At 39.4% G+C, this 24454-nt stretch overlaps 1 protein-coding gene across 3 annotated transcripts in view; it reads right to left on the bottom strand.

The window, feature by feature from the left end:
* The window catches only part of mtor (mechanistic target of rapamycin kinase), a 78498-nt gene that overhangs the window by 49430 nt on the left and 4614 nt on the right, over nt 1-24454 (bottom strand). For all 3 annotated transcript variants that reach the window (XM_039604281.1, XM_031736146.2, XM_039604280.1), the window contains exons 8-28: nt 23818-23926; nt 23386-23569; nt 23046-23174; nt 22689-22933; nt 21378-21587; nt 20996-21201; nt 19754-19876; nt 19466-19549; nt 18662-18754; nt 18436-18570; nt 17778-17907; nt 14453-14703; nt 14246-14332; nt 12460-12627; nt 7928-8040; nt 7412-7574; nt 6925-7017; nt 6431-6577; nt 5853-5995; nt 5361-5523; nt 4299-4444 (exon numbers count right to left, since the gene is read on the bottom strand). In XM_039604281.1, the coding sequence (XP_039460215.1) occupies nt 4299-4444; nt 5361-5523; nt 5853-5995; nt 6431-6577; nt 6925-7017; nt 7412-7574; nt 7928-8040; nt 12460-12627; nt 14246-14332; nt 14453-14703; nt 17778-17907; nt 18436-18570; nt 18662-18754; nt 19466-19549; nt 19754-19876; nt 20996-21201; nt 21378-21587; nt 22689-22933; nt 23046-23174; nt 23386-23569; nt 23818-23926 (3122 nt within the window). The remainder of the gene's footprint in view (nt 1-4298; nt 4445-5360; nt 5524-5852; nt 5996-6430; nt 6578-6924; nt 7018-7411; nt 7575-7927; nt 8041-12459; nt 12628-14245; nt 14333-14452; nt 14704-17777; nt 17908-18435; nt 18571-18661; nt 18755-19465; nt 19550-19753; nt 19877-20995; nt 21202-21377; nt 21588-22688; nt 22934-23045; nt 23175-23385; nt 23570-23817; nt 23927-24454) is intronic.

Below are 24454 nucleotides of genomic sequence, written 5' to 3'. Positions count from 1 at the left end.
GTCAGCCTATTCATTCCTTCCCTCAGCAAACAGCATAGGTATTCTGACAAACTCGAAGTCTCGGAACGAGTCAAGGTCTTGTGTCCACTCGCGTCCAATAATGGCTACATATTTGCCTTGAGCCACCGACCTCTGACTTCTGACATGGCAGCCACCTAACCCAAACAGATGAAAGAAGACTACACAGCCACACACCCACACTCCATTTAGTTAAATGCCTTTAGCTTCATTACCATGACAACAATAACATCATTTGGTTAGGATAACAAAGATTTTTTTAGATTATACCGACAGAGAGGTAGCACGGCCTACACAGGCTCAGTCTTGTGATTACTCAGAATCATAACAATGGTGTGACAGATTCCTTTAACAAGGTGAAATATTCATCAGGGTAAACATCTAATTAAACCTGGACATTTATCTTTTCCCTTCACATGAAATGGCCACACTAGAATAAAGGTCGCTTAAAACAAACAAGGTCTATCTATTTTAAGGGTTAGAATGTGTTTAAGCATGTGGCTCCACCACAAAAGATAACTTTAAACAGTGGTGAACTATAGCACAATAAGAGGCTGGTTGCTATTGACATAAACCTTGTTGCCATTGGAGGAATTCTAATGTTTAGCACGCTCTATTTAGGAAAGTCGCTTCAATAAATAGATTGTTTTTCCTATTTTCTTAGGGGATTTAAACTTCAGTGACAGGTCTGCCAAAAGTATCGTTTAATATTTAATGAAGACAGCTCCTTCAGCAAGAATTAAACCCACAGAGTAAGATTGACAGATTGAATTAAACATTTTTACAATACAGTCTCATGTTCACTCGATTTTTAAATTTTTTTTTTTTTACCTGAAATGCAGATTTTATGTTAAGGTAGAACGACAGGCATTTCATTGTGTACTTCTCAATTGGAATATAGGGATTGTGCAATAAATACTACCTTTGGAAAAGCTGTGTTTTCATCTTTTGAATGTGATGGCAGTAAAATGTCTCCAAAGTTGGGGCACAGCTATGTTTACCACTGTGTAAAATCCCTCTTCTTTTAACTAGTCAAGTTTCTGGACTCTTAGGCGAGACATGTAGTCTCACTCATGTCTGATATAGGACTCAAACTGCTCAACTGTCCTGGATCTTCTTTGGGGGATTTTTTTAAATATCATGACGCTCCAACTGTTTTCAATTGGTGAAAGGTGTGGACTGCAGTCAGGCCAGTTCAGCACTTGGACTCTTCAACTATGAAGCCATACTAGTGCTGGGCGATATGGAAAAAATATTTATCATGATATGAATTATTTTATATCACGATAACGATATATATCACGATATACCACCTGACCTGTGGTCATCTGGAAAGTATGCAGTCTGTAAACAGCGAGTGGAGAGGTTGCGGTCTTTATTTTGAGTTACCGTAAAGCATGTCGCAAATCCGGGTGCACGTAAAGCAGCACCATGTCGCAAATAATATCATTTTTTTATACTTTATTTTCTCTTGCATAAAGTTAAGAGTATGTATAGTGAGAAGATAACACTAATATATTTGCCACAGGCTATTTAACCCTTTAAGACCTACCATAGAACCAAGTCCGTCAGAGCTTATCTTTACATTTTACATGCTGTAGTGCCATTTGTGGGAGCATTTCAAGTTGCTGTACATCAATACAACCGTTATAGCCCAAATTTTAATAATATGTATGCATTAAGTCCATAGTAAATACATAAATTGCAAAAAAGTGCAATAAACTACAAAAAAATTGAAAATCGTTTTTGATTTTTACATATATTTCTAGTTAGAGAAATTTAAGAGGCTTATCCCTCAAAACTGTAAATACAAAAAAGTTGCACAAAATAGTTTCCAACCACGAGAAATTTATTTTGAGTGTCTTCATAGTTTTATTTTTGAGATACACTAATTTTTATATACTACAGGAAAAATGAAAAATAAATGCAAATTTGCAAAAACACAGCATGTGCATCAAAATAAACTATTTCCAACAGTGTCATTTGACTTCTAAGCATCCCAGAAACGATACAGAAAAGCATAAAGTCAAACATGACTTTTAAAAACACCAACATAGGCTTTGAAGCTAAAAAACTACATTTTCCGCGAAAATGACGTCACTTCCGGTTTCGGACAGGTAATGGCGGACATGCGATAGTTCGCGCTGACTTATATTCCAACGTAGGAAGTGTTATGAACAGCTGATCGGATCGGCAAAGCGTGTTTCTGGAATATTATGTTTTTGTTGCTGGAAGTGCTTTTTATGCAATTTTTGCAAAGCTATATGTGGAAGGAAACCGTGACCTCGGGCAAGCTAATGGAATAAGATGCAAGTACAACTCCTACGGTTTTGTATGCCAAAAAAATTATTGCGCTACCTTACGTGGTTCCAGTTCTACAGGGATTAAAAAATAGTTAGGCAAAACGGAGCGTGCCTGCTCCAACCGGTTGTAAAGGGTTAATGATATATTTTATGTAATAATTTATAAAATTAGGGTTAGAAACGATAGAAGACAAATGGCACGATAGACACTTTTCTATCGTCCACACGATATATATCGTCATATCGCCCAGCACTAAGCCATACTATTGTAGGATCTGCTGTATGTGGTTCAGCATTGTCTTGCTGAAATATATAAGGTCTTCCCTGAAAAATCTGTTGTCTGGATGGGAGCATATGTGTACCATCTACAATATGACAATTATTTAAGAATTACTTAAATGTTACATGAGTACTTATTGCTCAAGAGTCAGCCCAAATGTATTTTTAAACTCTAACTATTATGTTGACACAATCTGTCTACAGAAATCCAGACAGACAAACATACCATATAAACACCTGTCAAAGTACTCTAAACCAGTGTCATGGTTGTGCCCCCTATAAGATACACGATACGCACGCAGACTCACAAGGTAAAAACAAACCCAGCTAAGCTAAGCTACTGCAGCTGGTATTAACAAACAAAAGCCACACTGGCTGGGTAGCATAAGATGATATTTTACCCAACATCGTGCAGTCTTTTGTGCATCTCAACAACATGCTACGTTTTTTTCAAGACCAATTTCCAAGCATTTCCATGTTACCCATAACACTAAGGCTACAGAAAGATTACCAACACATGGTTTAGATGCAACAATGCCTGGCCCCTACTTTTACAACTATGATAGATCAACCAAATTTATATGTATTAGCACTTATTAAGCACTTATCTCCAAGATACCTTTACGATACCCATCACACAGCTTTCTTTTACCCCATTCTACCAAATAATGACAAATTCAATATTTTTTATACATAAAATTAACAAATCCGAACCAAATGACAATCACATGATTCACATATATTAACACTGCATGTTAGACTTCTACAACTAAATGCAAATTGCTAAATTAACAGCATTCCTCTCTTATTAGGAATAAAGGGGAAAATGTGACAAGTTTCCTGGCTATATTCGATACTTCTGTGCCTACTAAGAACATAGTCAAACCACAAATTAATTCAGTGGATTTTCTAAAAATCCCTCACACATCATTTGTAGCGGTCACAGATGTATTACCATAAACTAACTATTTTAACTGAATATCCATATGAAAGAATGAAATGATCAGTTCCAATGTCACTTACAAACACAATGACTCAGGCACCGAAACGGCAATGACAAAACTCCTTGTCATCAAAAAGTGTGCATCAGATATGAAACATATTTTTCCCCTAATACAGCCGCGACTCAGTAAAAAGGTTTTCGCAGTGCTTTCTGCACACTAGCGTCTAGATCTTTTATGGGAAATCCTGGAGAGGTGAGAACCAGATGGGGATATTGAAAACACCAGAGTGCCGGCTTCCATCATTCATCATCATCAAGGCTTCTGAGAAATTGAAAACAGGCCTCAGAGAAACACAAGTCCAGACACTCACAGATGAAAAGGAGGCAAGCTTCCAATTAGATGCCTGCAAAACAGATTTTTCCATGCAATGCCAAAGGCGTAGAAATAAAGAAAGATGAGAAAAGGGGATGGAAAAGTTGACAGAAGATATCAAAAGGTTATGAGAGAGGAGGATATGCTTAATATATTTTTTCTTTATTTATTAGATTGAAAAACTGACTCCTAGGGGGTAGTGTAATGTTTGTTTTAAGTAATAACCTACACTGCAGCAACTGGGCTGAGGACCTGTTAAATTACACAAACAAAAAAGTTAAGTGGACCATGACATGCTTTTTTAATTACCCTATTCAGGTAAGCTGTGGCTGTTTGTCATAAAAATAACACATTCACTTCTGAGGTTTTTCACACCTCCTACCTGATAAGAGACTCCAGGATAAGGGGGGTTGGTCCCTTCTGAAACTCCAGCTCTTTGTAATGCAGTGCCTTGGCATAGGCACGGCATTTGGCAGCTCTCTCACCGAGCAGCACAATGCCATTATCGTCTCTGAGGGGCAGAGGGCCCTGGAAAAGGAAATTGTATATAATAAATAACTCTAAATGACAAATCTTTCCACTGGCTCTGATTATCCGACTACGAAGAATACTATCATTCTTCGACGGTGGGCTCGTGGCCGAGGAGCCTATTGAAACTGAAATCACAGCCCAACCACAACATTCACGGTCCTTAATGTAACAGCATCATTATTATTATGCCAAGTCTAAAGTTCCTATTTTATCAAAAGGTTAACACGTTTACGTGTTTCTGGAGTTAATCTTTTTCTTACTGTTAATATAATGCTGCATGCGACTGTGCAAATAGTAGAAGCAAATGAGTATCATGTCTCTACATCTATATCTGCTGTAGTGCTCGTCTTTTCTGGAAGACACATAAACTGATAAAAAGCTAATTAAATTTTGTGATGTTGATGGCAGAAATAATTAACTGAACCAAATAAAATATCTGTATTATTTTCACAATGAAAAGAGCGCACCAATTAAGTTCTAAAATGCTGTGAGAAGAATATTATCTCAACATCATAAACACATGTGCAGTGGGACAGCAAAACACTCTGTGTTGTGGATTCATTTAAAACAGATGAATTTCCATTTATACTTCTCAATTTACACTGATATACACTGACACTATAAACATTTAAAATCAAATCAAGAATACGACTAATTCTTTGAGGCACTGCCAAGAGTTAAAAACATTAAACCCACTTTGATTTTTGAGAGACAATTTTATTACAATCTTTAACGAAGAAAAACCTGATCGATGTAAAAAATACTCTGGCTAATATAAAAATTTTGAGGATTAGAATTTAATTTTGAAAGTGCTGTTTGAGAGTCTGTTCACATCTGCAAGGACCCTAAAAACATGTATGTCTAAACAATAGCACAGCTATTAGTTTAATTAGGTTATCAGGTCACTGCTAACCTTATCGCTGTGCTCCATGAACTCTGCCAAGTTGAGCAAAGTCTGTGTGACCTCAGCAATGTCTTGAGATGTGAGCGCTAACTCAATGCTGCGGATCAGCTCATCCTGCTGGTCCTCACTCAGCTCAGACCAACACGAGAGGAAAGCTGCATTGAACAGGTCTCTGGGGTCAACAAAAACAACATTTTGCCATTAAAACAACATTAAAATATTCAAGTATTTTGCAGTAGCAAGATCATTCTAAAAGTTGTAAAAATGATCACAGTATAAACAGGTCTTTGTGCTTTTAGACAGCATTTTTTTTAGCATCTTTAAGTAACTCCGCTTTTCATACAGCTATATACAGTCAGCTTTGACATTGTCAAGTGTGACCAATTTTGCACTACTGAGAACTGAGAATCTTTTGGCAGTAGTGACTGCCAAAAACTCTATACAAAGACAGAGCATCAGATTTTATGTACATGCTTCATAAGGAATTATATTTGCGTTTACCTGGCAAGAGGGATGTAGGTCTGAGCCAGTGACCAGCACGAGCGCAGAGCTGGGGAGGATGACTCTTTGAGCAGGACAACACTCAAGCGCCTCAGCCACTCCAGCCAGTCATCTTTGGACACCTTCCTGGCAGCTCCCCAAGCCTTTTCAGTGTCAGAAATCATCAATTTCAGAACAAATATGTGTTTCACATGTGTATGGGATAATCTAAAATGTAAGCTGTAAGATTTTTTTTTTATTATCTTGATGATGGTAGTGAAGAGCACTGTGTAATTTCTCAGTCCACAGGCCAGTCTGACACCACTCTGTAAACTATCATCAAATCAGCAGGTAATCCTTTGTTTTCTGCAGTCAAATATCTGCACTGATTGTGGTGTTCTGCTCATGTGACGACGTTGTTCCATTAATTTATCACCAGTTTGTTGACTCATACATCCTCACCACAATTGAACTACGGCTTTCAGCACTGCTTGCTGTACACAAATGCAACACCTGCAACACTGCCACCGATATAAACACTGGACGTATGCGTGTCTTTAATCACGGGGGGAAAGAAAAATTCAAATGTTCCTTCCGACCTTCTGAAGTGCAGTAGTGCTGACGTGGAGCTTCTTCATAGGCCCCGCCTCTACTGGTCCGCTGACCAAAGCGTCACCTTGGTTACCGCGAACCTGGCGATGCTGGAAAATTAGAGGGTCTTCTTCCTCCTCTGCCAGAGTATAGCCCTGATAGGCGCAAAAACAAACATAAACAAACACATGCAGGCCACACACATGTGGGCCACACACATTCAAACTGTTGAGCCGGGCCCCAAAACACGTTTCATGAAAGTAGAAGTGCATTTCCTTCCTGAGGGACTGTTGATAAACAAGACATGGTAATGACTTGCTTATGGTGCACTGAATATGAAATGTTTATTTATACTTATGTAATTTATTGCCAGACCATGTGAGGTCACCTTGTGCCATGTGAGGTTATGAAACTTAAGATTATCTGTGGCAGCTCACAGATAATCTACAAGACGTGTGTGAAAAATGTGTAGTAATAATCTGGATTTACTGGCGAGCCATACCTTGACAATGCGACATATGAGTATGTCGTAACGCTGGTGGTTGATCCTGTGCTTTAGCATCACTTTATTCACCATGGGGATGAAGATCTGGTACTGAAAATAAGAGGAGAGAGGAAGGATAAACATAAGGGTGAATGCGTGTCTGGAGACCGCTTTCCCTTCACCATAAAGTAAATAACTGGGTGTCCTGCACTTGTTTCTACCTCCATGAACCTCAGATCAAAAGCTTCCCCTACACATTAACGACACGGGGGTTTGAGGGATAAGGGAGGGGAAGGCTTGAGAGGACAGGCAGGGGTAAATGTGACCTCATCCGCTCCTGTAAACACCACCCCATGCTGCGTAATGGTCAATGACATCAGCAGTCTGGCAGGAAGTAATAAAACTAGGGGGGGCAGTGCATGTGAAGCCAACAGTAGGAAGACTGGAACAGTACAGTTAATAGTAGCTACATCTAAAAGAGAGCCCGGGGGACAGCTCTGGCTACCTTCTTGCCCAACTGGAATACGAGCGAGGACAGGGTGTCCATGGAAGTGGAACGCAGCTCTGGAGTGGTGTCAAGTGTCCGAACGATCGGGTGGATAATGCGTGAAGCGTAGTCTGTGAAGTCCAGGGACTCTGTCAGTCGGTCCAGTGTCTCCAAGGCAACCCTGAGCCACAGAGGAAAAACAAAGGATCCTCAGCTTTACTGAAATGTTTGTAGGACACAGACTTAGAGACACAGCCTGCTCCGATAGCCAAGAAGTCATGTGAAAAGTCTGACATCGCTGCCAGATGGATTCTTTAATAAAAAACATGCACTAATTTTTAGCAGTAAAGACAAAATCATTGAAAGCCTGTTCTTTTTTCCCTCCTTTAACCACAGTGCTGGTCTAATTTTAATTTCCCACTTCTGTGGTGACATCAGATTGATGCTAAATACATTTTTATTTGCAAAATTAAGTGAGAATGACTTTTAATTTCACACTAGATTCCTCACTAAAACTACGGGTGTAGTGCTTACTTGCGCGCCTGCAGGGGAACATCAGGGGCATCAAAGAGCTTGACAATGGGAGGCAGCAACAAGTGGAGGTAGTCATCTAGGTTGGCACCAAACAGCTGGATGGCATTGAGTAGCTGAAAAGGAAAGCACACATTCCTTAATTCCACATACTGCAGCACTTAAACATGAGAGGCTTTAATGAGCTTGTTACGTGTAAATGGTTTTCTTCAGGAGCTCTGAAGGGAAAGCCGAATGGTGTTTTATTTCAGCAAGGTGCTGGCACACGAGCCAGCCATCCAGGAAAACTGTGTATAGCTGTTAGCGAATGAGTGAGCATTTACATCTGTGCCTTCACAGGATGCAAATCATAAAGTAAAATACAAACATTACATTAGTGGGTTTTGGGGGGTTTTTAAACATCGATTTCACCTTCCTTAAAATTGATGTTAGTTTCATGACGTACCTCGCTTGGGGCTTTTTCTCAATTTTATATGATTAATCTACATATCACCAATGACTGTATGTCTTCTATTATTAGTGAGTACAGCCATGTTTACTGCATACAAATTCCACCATTACCTAAATGGCATTTTTTGAGAAAGCCTCACAGTGCCTTAAAGTAACAGTAAACATGGTGTTGTGTGGCGCATGTGCACACAGGGTTGGTGGTTGCATGGTGGTCTTAAAGGATGACGTGTATTGAAAGCATCGAAATTACCCCAGCCCCCCAATACATACCATGACCACCTCTGCTTTTTCCCCACTCTCCAACCCCATGTCTAAAGTGCACACGGCGAGACAGCAGGAAGTTGAGTTGGAGGTGTACAAGTGTGTGTATGTGTGTGCCTAGAAGGGTGGGGGATGGAGTTCAGGGCAGAAGGCTTCTTGAAATGATGGAAGTATGTTTTTCTTCACCTCTCCTGTGGACAAGCGGGAAATCTGATTCCCACTCCCCTCATTTCATGACCCCCATGCTGCGCTAAAGCTCAGGCTCCAGACACAGACCTGAGTTACAGACAATCCAGATTGTGGGCTGCTGAAATATCCTATACTACAGACTTTGAGACTAAACAGCACCAGAGGAGAGAAGACTAGATGACTGTGCTCCGCATGATTCTGTGTTTGTGGTCTCTCCGTAAATCGTGATTTAGGGTTTGAGGGAAAACCCTGACAACTACTGGCTGCCGCTGCTGAAACAGGAGAGTGTGTTACTTATAGGTCCATGCTGTCTTTGAACTGCTGTATTATGGGCAAGTGGCTTAGACCTCAAAAGGTCCTGATGGATATTGATGGAAGCCACAAACATAAAACACCACCCCAATAAATCAACTGAAGGTTGAGCTCCTGTACTTTCAGTATGAGTGTAGAGTGATGTGAGCTTAAATTATTAAACCTAAACTAATGCTAGCAAAATAAAGTCATCTCATCATTCTGACACAGGCCCTTTTCAGTCTAGTTAATATATTTTCTCCACTAGATTTATGACAAGTTTTACTTTGACTCAGTGCAACTCTCAAAAAATATTACATTACGCATATTCAGGGTCATGCTACACTGAGAAATTCATAATGGAGGTTTTTTTTGTGGCCATTACTAATTTTTGACACTAAACTTTCATTATTCTGTCTTACAGGATCCTTATATCTTCGTATGAACATGTTTTCAAATTTTCAGATCCATATTTTTTAAGGATACACCATGTGTTGAGTACAACTTTTAACCAGGCTATCATTATAAATTTCTATGGTTTGAGCTGCTGGTAGAAGTCAGACTGAAATCCTACAGCTAGTGTGTCGCTAAAAGCAGAGAAAACTGCAAACAGCGTGTTCAGACTGCTATTACCAAGGGATTATTTGTTTCTTGTAACATTACAAGAAATGTAATGTTCAATTACTAATTAGTGTTTCCCTGAGAGTATGAATGTGTATCAGGGAGTCTATGAAAGAAAGCTTTCTGCACTGCACTAAAATGTTATTTTTAATGAAGATTTTAGGGTTTTAATTATTATGAATATCAGATAAGTGAAACAACATAATTATTCTGTCTTAATATTTCTCTCATGTTGTCTTATGCTATAAATTCTGCACAACGCTTTCCTTCACTGTGGCACTCTTTTCCCATCTGATAGCAGTATAAATCACCAGAGATGCTGAAATTCATCTGGAGAAAGGTGAAGGGATCCCAAAGCCTGCTGCTGTATTTCTTCCCTGCCCCCAAGTTAAGAGAACCCTCAGCACGTAATTCCACACAGAGTTCAAATTGTGCGTGGGAGGGTGTCAGACTCAAAAACGGATAGGGCCAAAGAGGGCCCTTTGTCTGTGACGGCTCTCCCTGCTGGTTTGCGTGGCTGCTCTTTAAAGCACTTGAGGGGAAGTGTGGCTGATGATAATCAGCAACACTGGCAACACTTTGGCCTGGTGTGCCAGTCCTCCTCCAGAAAAAGTTTCCTGAAGATCAGTTGCTGGCGTGCTATCCTCCAGACATCCATTTTGCTTTTGGTTGGCATTTGGTTTTTATTACTGACTACAACACTCGTGCAATCATGCACTTCTCAAGTTTCTTTCTTCTGAAAGAAAATTTGTTATGCGCTTTTGTTTATGACAAAAAACACCAATTATTTAGAAAATGTCATTTCTCAAGGAGTCCAAAGAGACAAGAAATACAAATACAATGTCTTTCCAACAAATGCATGATATCTCAAGAGTTTACTTAATTATTCTGTTTACCAATTACATCACAATAGCTCGCATAATACCAAACTAATCGTGATCAACAGTTAGCCTTAATAAAGCAGCTCATTTTAACCACTGATTTTAGTCAGTTACACAGTTTAACTTTAAATCTTTTGACTTACTTCAGTTAAACTAAGTATGATCATACTTTTATATATTAAAAAAATATTTCCAGCACCCTTTTTGCTTTAATATAACTGAGATTTATTAGAGTACTTTCCTGTTCTACATAAAAAGCTCACAAAGTTTATCCTCATCTGTGCTGGGCAACTTACCCAGAACTGCATTAGTAACTACAGCCTTCAGAAATGGCTCTTTCGGACATTACAAAAGTGACTACAGGAGGAAGTAATAATGTTACAATGATGTTACTAAAAATTAAATAATTTGTTACTGCTCAGCAGTAATCCTCAGGAATCAAAAGCCTGATAATAACTGATACAATAATGAGCACAGTGGTGAAACAGACACTTAGCAAAGTGTGTAATTAATCAATTCTGTTATATAATTAACAAGAAAAGCAGTACTTCACAAGTATGACCACATTATATTGTGATATAAAAGACCAATAGTAGTATGTAGTGATAAACGTTTTTGTTTGTTTTTTTTTAAGAATTTACTCTCACATTCTCAAGATGAGATCAAGGTAGAGAGAAAAGTTCTTCACAAAACATCACAGCCCTAAAGGGAGTGCGTGAGACTTTTCAGAATCTTCTGGGCTTCTTAAACAGACGAGAAAATGGCAGACATTAAGGTAGGAGAAATATTCTCCATATACTGAGTTAGAAACTCAGTGAAGTGCTACAAATTAGATTTCCCAGGAGAAAGTCTCTGGTTGACATCATCATATCTTCCAGTTTACACAAAAATGTTATTCCCCCTGTAAGTATCAAAAAGATTAAGTACTAAAATCATTGGCATTGTAAATAAATATACGCAAATACAGCTACCAGTGTCTGCATTCTGTGAGTTAGCCTTTCAATTTCACTGTAGACTTTTTTTTTTCTTACATATGTATTTTTCAGTAAACAATCACCAATCAGAATAAGTACATCCTATTGATCATCCTGGTCACCCACCCAGGAAAGCGACAGGGAGAGCGACAGCAACAGCGACAGTGCTGGAAATAAGCTCTGGACTGCCAGTTAGAGAATGCAGAGCTCCAATGGAGGGATTAACAAGTACACAAACCACCATTTCTCTGATAACGATGCCCAAGGCACCACAGCAGACATTTTGGCCTCTTTCTATAATTAAGGGTACTCAATTTAATTTTTATTTCACCAACAGCTCTGCACTCTGCAGAGCAAGCATTCATGGCAACATTAACATAAGAAAAACAGTACATTCTCTTGCTGCAACTACTAAATCATAATCCCTCTTACCAAAATGTAATCTCAACTACAGCTCTGACATTTTAAACATCTATGTGTCACAGGCAATGCCGCGGCCTATAATTCTGGCACGGTAAGCTGCACGTGATTTCAGACACAAACCTGAAAAATGTTCTCGAAGATGCCAAGAAAAGCAAAAACAGTATATTGGTTTGTGATCCAGAATCTAAACAACTTTTGCAGTATTGGAAAAGTAATTAAAAGCTTTTTGTGAAATAAAAACACTGAAAATCTATCTCCAGCTGCCTTTTTTTCTTCTGTGTTATTAATTCCAGCTGTTGGACACTTCGCTACCCTTCAGTGTATGCACAGTAACTGTAAGCTCATAAAAATATGAGACCCAATGAACTACACAGCTTTAGTCTATTGCTGGCAAATCTGATACTGACATCGCATGTCGTCTACAATTGCACCGCAGTGAACTCACCTTGATGGTAACACTGCGCCCGGTGCTGTTGTCGTGCATGAAGACACGTAGCATGTGTGGAATGAGCTGAGGGAGATAGAGCTTGAACTCTCCACCCAGCGCCACCACAATCTGCTCAATCAGGAGGATGATGGTGTTCTGCATGGGGTTGTTTGGTGTCCAGTATTCCTAAAGCACAGATAATGAAATGTTGGTATTCATTATATTAACTTGACACCCAGTTTTGCTCATTACTATCAAAGCCAACACAAGTTAAAAGATTGTACATTCTGCTAAAGCCCTAATGGAGAGTACATTGAAATACACATTACAGAAATTCAAATTACTCTTAGACAATCAAATGCCAGCGCTTTCTAATACTAATAGTATGTAATGACAATATAAATTAAAGAAATTTTGTACTACAATACTAAACATCTACCTAAAAAAAGTTTTGATGCTTTGTAAAATGTAAATTAAAACAAAAAAAACAAAAACACAATTCAATTATTTTATAAACCGTTTAGATGAACACAGTGCAAAGACCACTGTGTGTTGGCTCTTTTTGCAATTTAATGACAGCAAAATATTACCAAAAACTTGGGACAAGAGGAGCAAAAGTGTGGAAAAAAGGAAAAATGCTGTATTGTAATGCTAAAGGTTTTGTGTAGGTATACAGAAGTAGGTCAAAATGTGCTTTATCAATAAGCTGAGTGGGAGACAAATGTCTGGATCAGTGTTCCCTCTGGCAAAACTTTCACGTGCTAGAGACACAAAGCGGGGGTCACAATACTGGATGGCAAGGAATGGAGACAGTTTCCTGTCAGCTGGGACTTACATCATGCCTCTGCGTGGATTTTGACAGTGTTTTGGAAAATCTCGGTTTGACCACTGTGTACATTAAAAATATTAATAGCTGGAGTAGAGAAGACCTGAAGTCACACAATATATCAATCAGTCAATGGGCTTCAGCTGTGAGATTTGGCAAAGGCGTTTTGTCAGGGACGAGAGGTCTCAAGCAACCCCCAACTTCCTGCTTTCCCTGCCTGTGGCTGCTAACTAGAGAGGAAGTGAGTACGTCCTGAATGGCTATTCCAGCCCCCTCATCTGGATGCAAGAGCAGAACTGGAGCAAAAATGAATAGATTCTTTGTTTTACTTGCCATTTATTAACTCATAGGGACTGGAGGCGCAGTGGTCCATTTCTCTCAATTACTTTCCACCAGGTGGAGTTGCGGCCATTGCAAAAGTTTCAGTAACAGTGTTACCAAGATTCCGACGCAAGGACAGTCATATGATATTTTGTGACTCGTTAAATGATTATGTGCTTGACATTGTGTTTGTGCAAGTGCAGGCAGGGGCTATGGCTTTAGCAGTTGTTCCACATCATGGGATAAGTGTGAGCGTCATGAGTCATCAGCAGTTTTTCTCTTAAATATTATTTGAATAACGTGAGTGGAAACGTACATCGGAGCCACATGCAGTGCTACAGTTAGAAGGTGAACAGTGAGTGACAATAAAAGGAAGAGTAAAAAGAACATCTCTAAACATAAATAACATAACTTCCTATTCTCTCTGACTCACAGTTTCTTTAATCTTGTTAAGTACCTCACTACACACAATGCATACTGCTGTGTGACATGGGGCAAGACTTCATGCAGAGGCCTTAAACACATTACTTCTAATGAGGAAAGTAGAAAGCACAACTGAGTGCAATTAAGAGTTCTTAGCTGTCAGCCTAACTCAAAGGAAAATAAAGAAGGGCTGGATAATGAGTGTTTAGAGATTGGGTTGAAACAGTTACTCACTCTGATGAGGGTGAAGATGTCATCCATATAGGGACGGATGTGAATCTTCACAAAGCACACGACCATTCCCATCTGCTGAAAGAGGAACTGGAGGAAGACAGAAGACAGAGTCTAAGACTTGCTTTGTGAACAGCTGACAAAATAAGAGAAATGCCATAATGAATCTGTCAGGCAGTCTCTTTCCTCTTAATCCACACAACAGCTTACCTCTCGAATACTAGCGTCACAGACCCGGATCACATTGAGAAAAGTGGGCATGACCTGAGGCAGGAACTGGACGCACTTTAGGCCCAAAGATTTGAAGATGAAGGTGACCGCCTGGACTACCATAGTGTGGTGGTTGGAGAGTGATGGGTCTCTCAGGATGCGCATCAAAGTGACGATTGCCACAGCAGGGTAAAACTCATCTAGGGGCAGGTTACCCATGTTCACTAGCATTTCACTGGTGCTATAGTCAGCTACAAGAAGAGGAGATTGAGGTCGGTTAGTTTGAATTATGCTGTCATATAAACTATAAAATAAAAACATAAAAAAAAACAATGCATGAATCTTTCTCAGGTTTTGTGCCATCTCTCCTTCAATAATACTGATGGAGCAGTTGATGAATGTGACTGTTGTGAGTGGCCATGCTTAAACCCTAGAAATATTTAGTAATTTGCCAAATATAAATCAGATGAGGACATTCTTTCGTCGTAATCACATAATATGATTTCAGCCTGTTGTACAACTTTCAGTCAGATGCAATAAATTGCTCAAATTAACTGCAGTGAGTTCAGGATCTAGTTAGCGCTTTAGTCAAGGTTTTACCATTAAGGTAAAAGAAAAAGATGGAATCTCTTTTGCATTTAGTAAGTCCACTCATTCAACTTAATGAGATCTTAGATTTGCTGGAGACAGTAGGAAACCTAATACTTAAAGTTCTTCCAAAAAATAATCAAAATTTTGCCACAACATAAAGTAACATTCAGCACCAGTAAAATATGTACAAGTTTCCATTCCTAATAGATCCAAGAGCACAAGGAGCCGTGTGAGGGTTGCTGAGAATAAAAGATCACAGGGTTTGGGGGTTTTATTAGTGCATTAGTTCCATTAATATTTTTGTAATAGGGAATACAAAGCAGCTCTCGTCGTCCATTTATCTGTGCAGGGCTATTAAATTTTACAAGGCACCTGAGAATACAAATGTGTGGTATTCATCCGTTTACTACAGTTTCAGCTGCTTGAATGTCTCCCCTTAGATGCCGAGGACTAAAAGTTAGTTTCCTGTTAGTTTTTTAATATTTCAGTATTCACCAAGTCAAGATTCACGATGGTGATAAATGATAACAATCTGTATTTTAACAGCAAACAAACAGGCATTAGTGTAGCCAAGTGGAGCAAGAGTAGTGTAATAATTCAGGTGAATGGGACGAATAGGAACTGTTAACTATTCCTAATAGCATGTAAAAAATATAGCAACTCCTAAGGGGACATGAAGCGTTTCATCACTTTTATGACTGTTGTGTTCTGTAATGATGTGACTGGTCTTATTTAAAGTCAGGTGAGGAGATGGAACTAGACAGTCAACTCCCAGAAACCTAAAAAAAAATAAAAAAAATATGTGGTCCGAGATACTAGTGTTTCAGACAGTGACCCTAACAAATCAAATTCGCCAACAGATATACGACCTCCAGTTCTGGTCACAGTCCATTTAGCTGGAGAACAAACTGGTAAAACCATTACCATACTGTCCAAGGTCATTCTGAGACACATGACTGGATCAGACGAGTGGAGATCTGCATTTTCCACACACGAGGCGTGTGACCGAAGACAGATGTGCATTATTAGGGAAATTCACAATATCCAGACCGTTTATGATGCACAACCACCAAGATGTGTTCTGAGAGTTTTATCATACTCAGAGAAATAATCCAAGAGTTTAAAGTAAAACCCACTATGAGCAAGAAAAACATTTTTACATCTTTTGTTACTTCTAACAGATAACATAGGGTACATTAAGATCCACCCATATTGTGTTTAGCACTGTTATTCAAAATCTGTCAACTGGGTTAAGATCAATGCGGGGGAAAAAAAATACAAGTTACATGTGAACCCTATTATAACACAGGAACTGTACTACTTTAACATATGACAACATGTCATTAATCCTGTTTTGGTCATATTGTTTATTATAATAAACATATTGACCAAAAAGCCTTTAACAGGCAACGCTGAGTTATTCAGCTGATATGTTAATACATTTACGCAAATTTGGACTGCACCAGTAATCGGTTCACCCCGTAAAGAAAAAGAGTGACGTATATCACTGATATTCTATTAAACAGATGCTTGAAATCTGTCTAAAGTGGGTCACATTAAATTTAATATCAGCACTTCAAAAGGTCCTACTCCAGTTGTGGTGCTTATATTTCCCTCTAAACTGGCAGAGTCTTGTTCTGAAGGATTTTTAGTTGGGTTTAGATCAGACAGCAGCCAGAAATAAGATCCCAAAGAATGAAAACTCCCACAAAAGGCAAACCCAAAGCCACTGATGCTGTTGACTTTTCAAATGCAAGGGCAAGACCTTAAAAGATTGTGTTTTGTCTTGTCGGCGTAGACATATCTCCTCCCTGCACTCCATTTCGAATGATTTGTAGATTTATTAAATGTAAAACAGCCAATGAGTAAAACATAATCTTTAGTGTTTTTTCAAAAGACTCAGTTTCACTGGTTTTATGGGAGCCAGATTCAGCAATTCCTAAAACTGAAGACGAAATCGGTTCCTCACTCGAGTGATCACATTCTGACCTAAGAAAAACTGCTGCGTGGCGTATTTAACTCACAGCAATTTCTGGAGCACTGACCTATAACTACATCGAGAGGATGATTTTATGTGCACACATGATTGCATGGTGTCACCTCCCAGCAAGAAGGTGCCTGGCTGGGGCCTTTTTGTTTTAATCCAAAGTCATCATCAACTTGGTACTGTGAGGTAAAGATCCTACAAAATTAGAAAGAAAAAGCCAACCATCAGACAATCCCATATGAGCACAGAGTTGGTGATGATGGAAAGAAACGGGGGGCTCTAACACAACCAGCTGTGACGCAAAGGGCACAACACCAACAAATGGGAGAGAGCCCACAAATAACGATCATAATGTCTCATCAATACCAACAACTCTGCGATTAAAAGTAAATGACTAGAGCTCAATCTGGAAAAAAATACCCTAAACTCTCACTGAAGAGTCAAACAACATTATGATAAATGCAGTAAACGCAGCACAAAGCTACAATAACACCAAGTCTATATACAAACTCTTGACAACATTATTCATCAGGCTCATAATAAAGACTCACTAAAATTACAGCAACAGTCCCAAGTTCCACTGTGAGATGTGAAAAGGGGTTTGTGCTCATTTAGAGACTTTCCAGCTGTTGTACTGCAAATACTGCTGTAAGTCTGAGGAATGCAAATAAAAAGTTAATCTAATCCACACTGTGACTCTTGGTGAAAAAAAAAAACTGTCTGTATTAACAGTAATCTGAGACCTACCCGAGTCCTGACTGGACTTGGACTCCGAGAGACTGACAGCAGAGGCATCTCGGGACTGGTCGATCATGCCGATATTCACCTTGTGTTTGTAGGGATCCAGGGCTCCAAGAAGCCCCAGAACACGTATAGCCTGTTGGAAAGACAGAGTTAGTGGTCCCTCACAGGAACACAAAACTGAGTACATAATTGGTCATTTTACATAATCTATGTCAAAAGTTCGCCAAATTTGGTACCTTAGCTGAGTTTCAAAGATATAAGGAAGCTATAGAAAACAAAGTATTTATGGAAAATTGACACTAATGAAAAGTGCTATAGCCAAACAGTAAGAGTGGTTTGAGAAGCTTCTCACCATATAAAGTGAGGGAAGTACATTCCCTGCACTTTTTACCATATCGTATGTAAGAAATTAAACAATGACAATTTCCACTCAAACTTTTCACATCAAAATTTCCATATATTTATGGAAAACGTGCTTTGCTTCATGCTACATGTTCATATCATTGTAATTCACCAAACCCAATGCATCTACAGAGATCGACACATTAACTCAATGCATGCTGTAAAGGGATTTCAAGCCTTGTTGGCCTATGAGGTTCCCATTACTACAGTGGGGGAAACGTAGGGTGAACGGCCAAGATGGCACGACATTTATTCACACCTCTCTCCTGATGCCCTGGTTTTGTTCAGTCTTCAGGAAGTTAAGCAGCACCTCTAGAAGGGATGGGTACTTGCGGTAGGGCTCCACCACATAGCCTGTACTAGCTACTTGCTGGCCCAGTGTCCACAGAGCCACCTGGTGGAAAGTCAGAGAGACAGTCCTTAACTAATCATCAGCAAGAAAAGCATATACAGTCTGTATTTTTTGTAATTTGTTCCTTGTGTACCTGTCGCTTGGCCAGTGATGATGAGTCCTGCAGCATGTCCATAATTATTGGGAAAAGCTCATCCATCCACTTCCTCATCTCTAGGCCACTCACCTGACGGGGCAGAGAAAGAATCAATCAAAACTACAGAAATTTTATAAATGAGCCATTTTCTGTAGAATCACCTAAAGTCAAAAGGGCACTGTAACATTTTATAGATAAACTGAAGTGCACAAAACTCAAGGAAGCTACAGGGAAAAATAATAGAAGCTAATATTAATGCTATTAAATAAATTCTTTGTCAGAGAATCCATGTGAATTTCTATAGTCCATGTATATTAGGAACCACCATCACTTACCAAATTTACTTTCTTTTTTTTTAAAATGTGCTTTCAAGCTGCTGACAGATTGTTTTCAAAGTAACATTTAGTTTCTGTTATCTGTACTCCCTACATTCTCATGCATCTTTGCTTTGTCTGGGTTCCCGAACAGCTGGGCTTCTGTCTCATCCTGCACTAAGTCTCCCTGAGCATCTCCCACACTCTGTCTGAACTTCAAAGGCCCTTTAACTGTGACTCCCTGACTGCTTTCAGGGGACCATTCAAGCACCTGGTCAGGGTAGAGCAAGGCAAACATCTAAGGGTAAGAGCCTGCAATTACCTTCAACCTCAAGACAAGCTTGGATTTACATTAAAACTACCAAGATGAAAGATGTACATTTTTTTATAATTAATTGTGTACAATGGACAATAAATTCTGTTAAGATTTATCTAGTTGCAGTAAACAGCCGATTTATAATTACAAACAGAGTAAAAACAGCCTTACCTGAGCCAACTCGCCAATGGTTGCAAGGACACTAATGACTACTCCGGGGTTAGGGTCTGGGTCTTTAAGCTTGAGGATGAGAGCCTAGAAAAATTAAAAGCAATGTGGTCATTTCCTCATATAGTTTGAAATCATTACTTATTTGAAGGCCCATGGAAATGAGGATGTAATGGACCTCAGCTTTTACTTATTAGCATAGGCCTACTGGGAACATGAAGCCCCTTTCAGTCTGGTTTAGATTCACACACACTTATCCACCATTACAACGGAGAACTTGCCAAGCTGTACCTTGAGGATGGGTTCCATATAAGGGCGTATAAGGCGGGGCGCATTGGAGACCAGGTGCCCAAGCATACGCGCACTCTGCTCTTTATTCCTGCCAACACCGCTGTGCTCCAATTCTGTTAAGATCTGCAGAAAAATGATAATGTTAGCACAGCACATGCACTCATCTTCATCTGGAATACATTTAATAAGCTTAAGTCGTGGAAAACACAAAGGCATTTAGACAAAAATCAATTGTGACTTTGTACTACGGGTGTGAGTGTGTTTTGATTTTTCAGCTTAGCATAATATCGTGGCCTTTGCTGCCCCCTAAAGGTATCCAACTGAAACGCAAGCAGGTAATCGTCACAAGAAAAATAATGAATGTAGAAGCCAAGCGATTGAAAAACTGTTGAATAAAAATGAAATGCAAATAAAGATTTGAATTTTAATGAATTTCAAAATTTTTATCATCACAGGTCACCGAGATTGGACTGATGAAAAATGTCAGGTGTATCCATTTACAATAAAATTATTATATTAATATTGTATTAAAATTAAACGTGAAGTTATGCAAAAAAGCTGTGAATATTTCCTATCGATGCATGTACATTTGGGGGCGACCGTGGTTCAGGGGGTTGGGAAGCTCATCTTGTAACCGGAAGGTTACCGGTTCGATCCCCAGCTCTGTCTGTCTTGGTCCTTGTGTCCTTGGGCAAGACATTTCACCTGCTGGTGATGGCCAGAGGGGCCGATGACGCGATATGGCAGCCTCGCTTCTGTCAGTCTATCAGTCTCTCACATTCAGAGAATGAATAGTGGAATTGTAAAGTGCTTTGAGGGTCTCGAAAAGTGCTATATAAACGCAATCCATTATTATTATTATTATTAAACATAGGAATAGGAATTAGAAAATTTTAATATCTCAAACACAATGTCTTCATGATTTTAAAGGCAGCTTTGGGCTTTCACCAGTAGACAATAACAATAAAAAAAAAAAAAAAAAAATGCAGTCTTTTTTTTTTAATAGATTCAATTCTAGAACCAATGAGATGGACAGTAAAGCCTAAGTAAACTTAATTAATACAGCTACATTTGACTAAAGCTGAATTTGCACCACAGCTGATTGACATCTTTGATGGCATGCAAGTATATTGAATCATGTGGGAATCCTAATGACCAAATTTAATGGTTTAAATAAATCAAAACATGATGCCTAATGCAATAAACAAAACTCATATTGAGCCATTACTGTGCCTCTCATACCTGGATGAGCATCTTGCGTAGGAAGGGCATAACAAAGGCAGGGTTCATGCTGCTCAGGCGTCCGATCGTGCAGATTGCCAGCTCTCTGATCTCAAACACCTCATCATTCAGAGCAACAAACAACGCCTGCAAGTTTTCAGCCTGGGCGAGGTGAGCATCAAAGCGTTCATCAAGAGATGCCAGCACGCAATATCGGATATCTGGATCTACAAGAAATCAGGGACAAAAATCAGACTGGCTTTCTTTATCACTTTTATTTTTTATCAGTTGCCATAATGGATCACTGTAGCTGTTAACAGTTCTGAAGCCTCACACCATAAAAGCAACAAAACAAAATAAATCTGCATAGTAATGCTGTTTTCCTTTTCTGTGCATTTGTTACCTGGATCAGTGATGCCAACAACTAGCAGCTTGCTGAGAACATCTGCAACAACCTGCACAGCGGTCTGGCTGACAACATGGCCGCTGATCAGGTGGATGGAGGGAGTAAGCAGGCGTGAGCAAGTCCGAGCTGCCTCCATTCGGATTTCTTTGTGTTCGCTGTTCAAGAAGTGATCAGCACAGTGGCGCACAAACTGGGTGAGGGAATGTCCTGGGGAAAGACGTTCATGTAGAATAATCACATTACAACTGCTTTTATTTGATTTTTTTTTAGTAGCATTGATATCCTGGTAGATAATAACAGCATTTTTGGTGCTTATTTTATGTAAAACAACACTGACTTGATTTATCCTATAATGGTGTTTCTTCTTTATTTGTCTATTGGGGATTCTAAAACTCAATACCAAGGAAGTCGGGTGGTTTGTTTCAGTGGAGACTGAATTACTTAACTAAATATCCAATGTTACCCGAGCTTTTGCACTAAAATGCAAACCCATCCAGCAGTCCACTGAGGAATGACACCAAAGACTTTGAGAATTTTTCTCCCCAGTTTCTCTGCTGGAGAACAAAAAACTAGTCATCTCGGTGACAGACTGAAGAGACGCTATTTATATCGACCACTGAAAGATGGGCACAGTCATCAGCACAACTGCCCCGGCCATTTCTGCAGTTCACATAATCATTTCTTTTGGTCCACGTTTTTGTCACCGCTGGCGGCTCCAATGACTTACGAGTGACAGTTTAAGCCTAGTTTAAAAACATATTTCATTTTCGACTTCACTGCATGTGGTATAGACTGCATAGACAGCAAAACTGCACCACTTATTTCTTATGATCATTCAGGACAGTAAAGCCACTACTCTTTGAATAATTTCTTCAAACATTGTTGTTTTAATTTATATACCATTTTTAATTCCACTGTTTCCATGTCGCTCCCTTGGATTCACCGTTCTTTGCATTTTTGTGTTGCTTTAAATTCCACTGCTCTATTTTGCTTCTTCTAATTCTACCCTGGTTTTAATCCCATTGTTGTAAAGCACTTTGTAATTCTGTTAAAAGTACTAACTAAATAACACTTGCTTGCTTGCTTGTGTATTACAATGCAACACTGTGCTGCGAAACACTGGGTCCTGGACTTAATGTGGATTCTACTTTGACACATGCTACTGACCTAAAATTTTATGCAGGAAAAGAATCCATCACACTACAGGATACCATTTGTCTACAGTCACAACAGATCAGAGCTAATTTTGAGACGATGATGATGTAGCGGACCCACAAAGATGTACGGGTTTTTTTTTAAGGTTCTTACCTTCAAATTCAAAGCTTCCCAGGGTTCGCAGGGCCAGGGTGATGCTGCCAACGTCACTAGCCTCTGGAATGTTAGTGAGGCTTGGTGAGGCTAGCTGGTGAGCCAGGCCTTTGGGCATGCCAGGGTGACGCAACGGCTTGTGCATTAATACCAAAGAGAGCATCTTCAGCAAACCATCCTGTATATCTTTCTTCAGCTGGGGGATTTGACGGCTCAGATCGTACAGCACTGCAGTAAGTGCAGGACTAGACCAGAACAACAGACAAATGATCCAATCAAACCCAAGCATTAATTTGAAAATTACATGATTCAGATCAGAAACTGAATTGATAAAGAGGTTCTTTGAAGATGTCCTACCTGAGGCCCACAGCAAGCATAGGCTCAAGCAGTTCTTTGATGTCTGGCTGGATGCTGGGACCCATGGCTCTAGAAAGCATGCTAATGCACGTAAACACTGTAGCATCCACCTGCATGGTCTTCTGTCTCCTGCACAGATGAAAGATCAGAAAGTGAAACTGCTCATAGACAGCAACATGTTATTTTTAAATTAACTACACCACAGAGCAAATTCTATCCATAATATAATTTTAGACTTTTTCAGCCTTTACGTTTAAGGGACAGTGTAATGTAATGTGTAATATGGCACTATTTAATAAATGATAAATTTTTTAAAAAATTGTTAGAAACAATAACTGACTTGTGTGCAAAGTCCTTGGGTGGCAGGGCAGCCTTGATGATCTCAAGGATCTTGGAGAGGTATGGCTGGATTTCTGTCCTCACAGCCACAACCAGCAGCCCCAAAGCCTGGAAAGCTGCCGTCCTCTCCTTCTCCTTCTTCAGGCAGCCCAGCAGGTAGCCCATAGTGTCTGACAAATACTGGTCTGCACAGCAAATGAACATCCACATGGTCACCATTAGCTACAAGACATTCATTTGAGCAAGCGGTAGAAACCCTGGTAGTGATATTTCAAACGGTACCCTGAAAAGTACTAACCATGACCTACTTACATCGCAATAGTAACCATATATAGACCAAATGTGCATAGTGATTGAAAACAATACATGGTTTCAAGTTCTCACATAAAATTTGCACCAAACTGATAATCACATATATGTTAATTAAACCCACCTGTAAAGGTATGCGGCTGGAAAGCAGCCAAGCGTGGAAGCAGGTTGAGGATGGTCATCTGGATCAGAGGATTTTTGCTGGTCCTGTATTTCAGCACCCACCGACACACCTGGACAGAAAACATAACAAATCTGTGTTTCCTCTCTCTTATAGTCAAGAAAGATCAAACGCCCACATGTTGTCTCATTGCTCGAATGTTTACGATTTACAAGATTTCTGCTATTCAGCTTTCACTGCCTTTATATGCTAGCATCCCCTCAGTCCAAATATTTACACAGAAGCTTCCTCGATTATTCAGTCAGATGACTACCACAGGTATGACTTCAACTGCCTGACTTCAACTGCCTAACCTCAAGCAAACTCACAAACACATTTTCCAGCACACTATCCAAGTTAGTGCATAGAGAAAACATCAAAGACTGATACCAGCATTCTGACTGTCAAAAAAATCTGTTGTGAAAATTTTCGTATTTTTGTTTTTTTCTGGGAAGATTTCACTTGTACAAAGATACAAAGACTTGCAAAACTTTTAACTCTTTCCCCCATAAAGACAACATTTGATGACATCCCCTGTACTCTTAATGATGACTTTTTACATCAGTATGTATCAAGAAAGCCATGATTTGACAACAATTAC

This window comes from Oreochromis aureus, linkage group 20 (genome assembly GCF_013358895.1).
Source record: "Oreochromis aureus strain Israel breed Guangdong linkage group 20, ZZ_aureus, whole genome shotgun sequence".
Classification (NCBI taxonomy): domain Eukaryota; kingdom Metazoa; phylum Chordata; class Actinopteri; order Cichliformes; family Cichlidae; genus Oreochromis; species Oreochromis aureus.
The sequence above is the reverse complement of the archived record's forward strand: the minus strand, read 5'-3'. Positions and strand labels throughout refer to the sequence as shown.